Source organism: Quercus suber, unplaced genomic scaffold (genome assembly GCF_002906115.3).
Source record: "Quercus suber isolate HL8 unplaced genomic scaffold, Cork oak 2.0 scaffold_317, whole genome shotgun sequence".
In the NCBI taxonomy this organism is placed as follows: domain Eukaryota; kingdom Viridiplantae; phylum Streptophyta; class Magnoliopsida; order Fagales; family Fagaceae; genus Quercus; species Quercus suber.
In genome coordinates, this window is record NW_027069772.1 from 746,099 (window position 1) to 753,789 (window position 7,691).

Genomic DNA, 7,691 nt, shown 5'->3' on the forward strand with positions numbered 1-7,691 from the left:
GCATAGATTGTGTTATGTTTGAGGTATTTTTCAATTTAACCTAATATTGTTGAGTTGACAAATCATCAATCCAGCTCAACTCATGACAAATCTTGAGTGGTTAATTGAGCCATTTTGTATTTTCCAATTAAAGAATTTTGATGTTCATTCAAGGTTTTAAGCCAAATATAGTCAATAAATGATTGCAATTTACATAATTGGGCTTAATATTTCTATTTTATCAAAATTAAGTCTCAATATAGCAAAATAAATCAAATTAACAAAATTAAACAAAATCTAAAAAATAAAAATAAATCAAACTATTAAATTAAAAATATATATTCCAAACTGTCAATATTGTGAGTTGGGTCGGGTTACATGTTGAAAATTTTGCTAACCTCCTTTTTTTTTTTTTGGAGAAACACTTGGTATAAAATTTTGCGAACCTAAGCCTTAAAAGACAAACCCATGAAAAAATAATCCAAGACATAAGTTGGGCTGGGTCCATAGACTGAATGTAACATGTGCGAGCAGAGAAGACCGGGGACCTTAAAACAAAAAATCGAGTCACGAGAACCCGCAGCACACGCACACAACTGTTTAAGTAAGTGCATAACAATTCGACTAGTCGTATATTTCAAACCCTAGGACTTGGCTCATAGTACACACAGTTCACAACACATACACACAGTTTCTCTCACAACAACAATCTCTTCTTCTACCAGTCCAGTCCAGACCGTACAACATGGAGTTCTCTCAGGAAGACTTCGATCGCCTCTTGCTGTTCGAGCACGCTCGTAAAACTGCCGAATCTAACTACGCCCAGAACCCCCTGGATGCCGATGTTAGTATCTCTCTCTCTCTCTCTCTCTCTGTTAATCTCAGTGTTTCATTCCTCAGTTTCAACCTCCATTATATTTAACTATGTGTATTTGTGTCTGTGTTTGTATATTATGCTTTCATTTTAATTCTCTATTTTTTTTTTTTTTGTTGTTGGTTGAACCGTTTATTGGAGTTGATTCACAGTTTTAGCTTTTATGTGTTTGTTATGAACTATTTGGGATACTTAAATTTTAGCATGGTTTGTTAGTTTAAGTGATATGACTTTTTAAATATTCATATTTTTGGTTCAATGTTGCACCACTTAATATTTTTTTAATTGGATGGGAATTTTAACATATCAAACATTGGATTACATTTTATTTTTGTATTCTCTATGCTTTCAAAATTTCAAGATTATCGAAGATTAATAACAATGTAATCGATCAATTGTTTAAATTCAAGTTTTTGTAGTTTAAAATGACTCATAAAAGATGAGTTTATGGATCGGATGGTAAATAACATCCAATTGGCATGCATGTTAGGAACATATGGAACATGTGGAATTCAAAATATGAATTCAATAACAAGTTATTGGGTGGTGTAACATTGCTTAGAGTTATATATATGTACATATATAAAGATGTGAATTATGACATCATCTGTTTGGCTATGTGAATTACTCTGCAGAATCTAACAAAGTGGGGAGGAGCATTGCTGGAGCTATCACAATTTCAAAACATTGCAGATTCAAAGAATATGATTAATGGTATTCTGAATTTCTTATAAAATTAAAACAACACTATGGTATTTTAAATATATACATAATTGAACTGGAATTGCTGTTGCAAAGACTTTTTCTTTTTGGAACCGAACTATTTTGATGGGATAACTTAAAAAAAAAAAAAAATGAATTGTGTAGATGCTATTTCAAAGTTGGAAGAGGCTTTGCTTGTCGATCCAGTGAAGCATGAGGCGTTGTGGTGCCTGGGAAATGCCCAAACTTCTCAGGCATTTCTCACTCCTGACATTGATGAGGCGAAGGTTTTTTTTGATAAGGCACGTGACTATTTCCAAAAAGCAGCAGATGAGGTAAAATTTTAAGTTCCTGAAGTTTTCAATTATATTGTATTTTATAGTTTAAGACTCTTTTAGAAGCTTGATTATGGAATATGTTTTTGCAGAATCCATCCAATGAACTCTACCAGAAGTCCTTGGAAAACACGGATAAGGTATTTTTCAAGCTTTAACTATTATTTCATTTGAACCACAATATCCTATTATACTGCCTTTTCATGTAGTCACTCACATCGTATGAACATTGCCTAGAAAAGAGGATGTATTGGTTTATTAGGTTGCATGGTAGTACTAGTTATATGGCCGAGAATATACTAATATTGTGCTTTGCTTAGTGGTTAATTAGAATTTTTAAGTTTGGGAAACATCTATGTAAATTTATTCATTTTATAAATATTACTTTTGTGTCATTTGTTTTAGGGCTGTGGTCTGGGACATATAAAATTGGGGTACGGTTGGGATTGAGATTGTGATGAGATTTTCAAAACGAGTAGCATTTTGGTGGTAAAGGTGCAAGAAGTATACACTAGTTTAGTGACAATACCCACAACCATAAATGCACCTTGCAAACTAGCTAATCTCTTTTATTGGTGAATGGTGACTTAGCTAACTATACATAGAAAGGAGACCATATCTAAGAAGGACAGAGCAGCCTGCACTATATGTTGAACTGGGCTTGAACTCATAGGATTGATTGGGTTGTGCATAAGTGTCTTGTTTGGAAAATCTCTCTTTTTAAGGGAATATTGTTCAACGGATTGTCTTTCAAATAAAAAGGTAAAGGTTTTCAATACTTCTCTTCTTAATTTAAACTCAAATGAAGTTAATGAAAAAGAGGTATTGAATTTCAAAGAAAGTAAAAGGATAAGTCAGGAACGTTCTTAATATTGCACCCATTGAAATTTTAAAGAGGACCATATTTTTGGAATATCCCAAAATGGAATAGATGACTAACAATAATGGATGGAGGAGTAATTAGTTTGATAGTTTTTTTATCTTACTAATTTGATTCCATTGTTTACTGCTTCTTTTTTAGGCGACTGATTTGCACATGGAGATCCACAAGCATGGTCTTGTTCAACAGACTCTGGGTGGTGGGCCATCTGCTTCTTCTAACGAAAAGGTTAGATTATCAAATTATTACTTTACTGTTATTTGCTAAATATCATTTTGAAGGAGTAGCACTTTATCTAAGAAGCTTCTATAATCTGTGATGCAAAGAACCTGTTTACTTGGTTGGAGTTCTTTGAGCTTCTATCATAGTTGAAGTGACAATGCTATGTTTTTCAGGGCTTAACAGATCCTTGACCAACATCTTCAGTTTTTTTAATAACATCACATCTATCTGAAACTGCAAAAGTCACTCTTTTTTGTGTTTTTTGTTTTTGTAAAGATTTGATGATAGTGTTTCAATATCATGTGCACGGTATTGCAGTTTTAGTTTGGACTAACAAACTTTATGGCACTTTAGATTGCTCTTTCACTCAATTGCCCTTTTAGCTTGCTCATTGTTTTCAGCCCTGCTTCCAGATACATATGATATAATAATTTTCTAGGGACTCATGTTTCAATTGTCTCAGCATTTATCAAAAAAAAAAAAGTTTCAACTGTCTCAGCTATTCTATGTGAAAAACGTATGGAAGCTTAAGATTTTTTCTACTGTTAAGTTACGTGCTGGGTCTTAAACCCTTGACCTGACTCTATCCCATTATTGTCGAGGAGGAAGTCTCATTTTAGCTAGAGCTTATTATTGTAAGATAGCCTGAGATTGGTACAATAAATTCCCAGATTTGGCTAATATCTTGGTAGATCTTCTAATATATGATAATACATCTTGTATTGAATTTGTAACAGATCCCGATTGGATTTTTTAAACTGTTTGTGGTTGGGTCTTTTCTGAATTGGGGTGTTTCCTGTCTCAATTGTTTGGTTCAGCTTCAGGAAATCCTCCTCATTAATTTTGTGTTCTTTATTCCATCACTTGGTTTCAACCATACCTCTTAATCAGTCAAATGCTTTGCTGCACATAATGAACAATCTTATAATTTCCCTCTCATCTTCGTCTTCTTCCCCATTTAGGCATCAGTTTCCTATGTGAATTGAAGAGTTGAGATTTGTGGAGGGGTTGATTTGGATTAGATGTTTCTGGGTTCTGGGTTCATGTTCAAGCCAGATCTAAATTCATTATTTTTTCTTTTTCCTTTAAAATTGATAATAAAAAATTTATTCATATGCTGATGTGGCATTTATTATTATTATTATTTTAATTGTCACGTAAGCTTTAAGTGTGCCAACAGTGTACACCGTTTGCCACATAAGCATTTTTTTGTTAATGATTTAACGTTAGAGCATTCACATCAAGAATGCTAAAAAATATAGCTTTTAGCAACACAAAACACTACTTTATTTATTTTAACACCCCACTTTATAATATACCCAATATCAAAGGTTTTATATTTTTTACCACTTCATTAAAATATTATTTCTTTATTATTTTTTAATTCTTTCTTAATTCTCAATCTCATCTCTTCCACAGTTCCACTGCCCACACCGAAACCCACTGCAAAACCCAACCCGCCGCCACTGCCCATACCCACTGCCACTGGCCACCACCGGCCACACCCACTGCCACAGCCACCACCACCCACAGCCTCAACCCCAACCGCCAAAATCACAAACAAAAACAAACCCAAAACCAAATAACAAACCCAAAATCAAATCACAAACTCAAACCCACACCCACTGCCACAGCCAGCACCACCCACAACCTCAAACTCCCAACCACAAAAAAAAAAAAAAAAAAAAAAAAAAAAAAAAAAAAAAATTAAACGGATACCCACCACTAGCCACCACAGACCATACCCACTCACTATCAACCATCATAAACCGATGGAGAGAATTTCTCCTACAAAAAAAAATACTGAGGGAGAGAGGGAGAGAGGCTGGTGAAAGAGAGAAGAAAAGAGAGTCCCCAGTGGAAGAAAAAGAAAGAGGAAAAGTGAGAGTCAGTAAAAGAAAGAAGAAAAGAGAGAAGCAAAAATAGTCCCATGGAAGAAAAAGAAAGAAGAAAAGAGAGAGAATAGTGAGAGAGAGAAATGATATTTTAATTGAAGAGTAATAAAATTTATTATTTTTTATAAGTTTTGGGCTACAGTAGACTGTCAAAAATGATAATTTACTGTAGCTAAGTTGCTAAAAAATTTAAGTATAGCAACATTGATGTAGTGTGTTTTGTGGGATGAGTTGCTAAAATGGCTCTTGTAAGTTTTTAGCATTCTTGATGTGAATGCTCTTTAGAGTCAAATTGATTGCAAATTAAAAATTACAGGGACCAAATTGATTGCTTCCGAAATGTAGGGACTAAATTGACTGTGATCCCAAGGTATATCTTCTAACTATCATAATACATCTTGTATTGAATTTGTAATAGATCCCGATTGGATTTTTTAAACCGGTTGTGGTTGGGTCTGGTCTGAATTGGGGTTTTCTTGTATCAATTGTTTGGTTCGGCTTCTTGAAATCCTTCTCATTAATTTTGTGTTCTTTAGGCCATCACTTGGTTTCAACCATACTTCTTAATCAGTTAAATGCAGTGTTGTTAAAAGTGCGCTTAAGCTCAAAGCTCGAAGCCCCAAAGCTCCAACGCTTTTTGCCTCAAAAGCTAAGCTCATTCAAAGAAGCGTGCTTTTTTGCACTTTTTCAAAAAGCTCAAAGCGCGCTTTTTGGAGCTTTTTTTATATTTTTCAAAAAAGAAAAACCAAAACTGAATTAAAGCTATAGGATCTTGACATTATTGATATAAACCATTGATTTTGTATATTTTTAGTGTAAATTACTTCTCAAAAAAAAATATTTTGAGTATAACTTGTCCCAAAATCCAACCCACAACCTCCCATATCTTCTCTATTTTTATTTTTTCTCCTTGAAACAGTAACCCACCTAGCTCCTTCGTTCCAATTACCATGTTGAATGTCATATTCTTAGTTCATTCATGGAAAAAAAAAGTATAATATAATATAGGTGGTAATTGTTTAGTTACTTTAGTGGTTGATTTTGAACATAGCAAACTAATTCTTCCAGAGTTATAGTGATTAAGTGATTAAATTATTAACAAATATTACTAATTAGTCATAGGGCATTATAAATATAGGAGATTTAAGAAAGGATATTACATGGAAGTACTGATATCAAGCTTATCCAAAAAAATAAAATGACTTGACTAGCAATTTTTGTGTTAAAATTGCAAAAGTAGGGTATATCATGAATTATATAAAAAGTTTTATTTCAATTTATATGATAATTTGATCATTTGATTGTTGCATTTCTCATTAATAATTATTTTTTAAAAATGTGCGCTTCACTTCAATCAAGCGCGCGCTTGCGCTTTGCACCTAGGCTCCAAGAGCCCTTTGCGCTTAAGTGCGCCCCTCGCTTTTAACAACACTGGTTAAATGCTTTGCTGCACATAATGAACAATCTTATAAACTCCCTTGCTCCTTCTCAAGATGTGTGAGTCCCACATGCTATGATGGTGGTCTCATGAGACCTTCCCATTGGATAATTTACCCATCTTCTCTCACCTATTGGAAATATTTCCCACTTCTCATTCTACAAATATACTCATGCAGTTACACAATCCAGAAGCAGTGAAGCCACTATTTTATCTGATTGTGAATAATTTTATTCGATTTGCTTGGTTGTCAATTTTTGGAATCTGAAAGATGAATTGTTCTGGATAGCATTTGGATAATAACGAAGTTTGGTTCTGGCCTGAGTTGAAATTCGTAACTTGTCTTGGTTACTGCTAATGTCCTGTCATGTTTACATTATGTATTTGGATATTACATTACATATAATCTATGAACGCATATTTGTTTTGTATGTTTTTATTGTGTGGAGTGTCTCCATGACTTAATTTCAGTCTAGGCACCTTGGTTTCTATTTGTGGAAAAACGATAGAAGTAAAACAATGATGAAAGGAAACATTTGATAATTCTTATAAATAAAGGCATATTTCACTCGTTTTACATTACATTCAACTTAATTGTGATTTGTCTGAATTACTCTAGACAAGCATGGACATGGGTGCTGTTGTTGCATCATTCCCCAATATATCATCAATTGTCGGGAGAAGTTCTTTATAGGTGCAAATATGCTTCATTTCGTTTTTCTTTGAGCTTGCTATTAAATTATTGTTGTTTTTCCAGACTTCCAAGAAGAAGAAGAAGAGCAGTGATCTCAAATATGACATATTTGGATGGATTATCCTAGCAGTTGGAATTGTTGCATGGGTGGGTATGACAAAATCCCACGTTCCTCCACCTGCTCCAAGATAGGCCTTTTATCTGCTCCTTATTCAAGGCTACCTAAGGTTCAAATTTGTTCTGATAGATTCATCAAAATTTGGGCTGACAAATTCACCATTCTGGAGATGTAGTAAATTTGGTAGCATGTGGTATGCTATCCACATGCTGATTTTGACTAATAATGTTTCTTTTGCTGATTTGGTTAGGCAGATATATTGTTGTTGTTCTCTTGTCAATTTTGGCTATGTAGGCTGATTATCTTAAGCTATTTGTTTTTCATTCATACAGTCTTGAATGTGTGATTTTTTAAGTAAGCTTTGGCTTCTTTAAGGTTATATAAGTAATGTTATCGGCATCAACAGGATAAAAGATGCACGGACGAAAATATCTTCTCTCTCTTTTTAATAGATGTGTCATGTGCAGGTCATGCACTGATAATTTGTCTTCTCTTTACGCCCTCAGAGCATTCGCATCAGTATTTGTATTTTACACGTTCATTTTTACACTAAA

At 33.7% G+C, this 7,691-nt stretch overlaps 1 protein-coding gene across 1 annotated transcript; it reads left to right on the forward strand.

Moving 5' to 3' along the window:
* The first annotated feature begins 567 nt into the window (after positions 1 to 567).
* LOC112001490 (mitochondrial import receptor subunit TOM20) lies at positions 568 to 7,464 on the forward strand. Its single transcript, XM_065782842.1, has 6 exons — positions 568 to 823; positions 1,489 to 1,567; positions 1,721 to 1,890; positions 1,983 to 2,030; positions 2,912 to 2,998; positions 7,083 to 7,464. The coding sequence occupies exons 1-6, from the start codon at positions 725 to 727 to the stop codon at positions 7,209 to 7,211; spliced, it is 612 nt and encodes a 203-aa protein (XP_065638914.1). The 5' UTR covers positions 568 to 724; the 3' UTR covers positions 7,212 to 7,464.
* The last annotated feature ends 227 nt before the right edge of the window (positions 7,465 to 7,691 follow it).

Bases quoted from the DNA above. Each gene is read 5' to 3' on its own strand.
- LOC112001490 (XM_065782842.1), top strand. From the start codon at position 725: ATGGAGTTCTCTCAGGAAGACTTCGATCGCCTCTTGCTGTTCGAGCAC. The intron at 1,891-1,982 runs GTAAAATTTTAA...ATGTTTTTGCAG, and splicing joins TCCAAAAAGCAGCAGATGAG to AATCCATCCAATGAACTCTA. The intron at 2,031-2,911 runs GTATTTTTCAAG...CTTCTTTTTTAG, and splicing joins CCTTGGAAAACACGGATAAG to GCGACTGATTTGCACATGGA.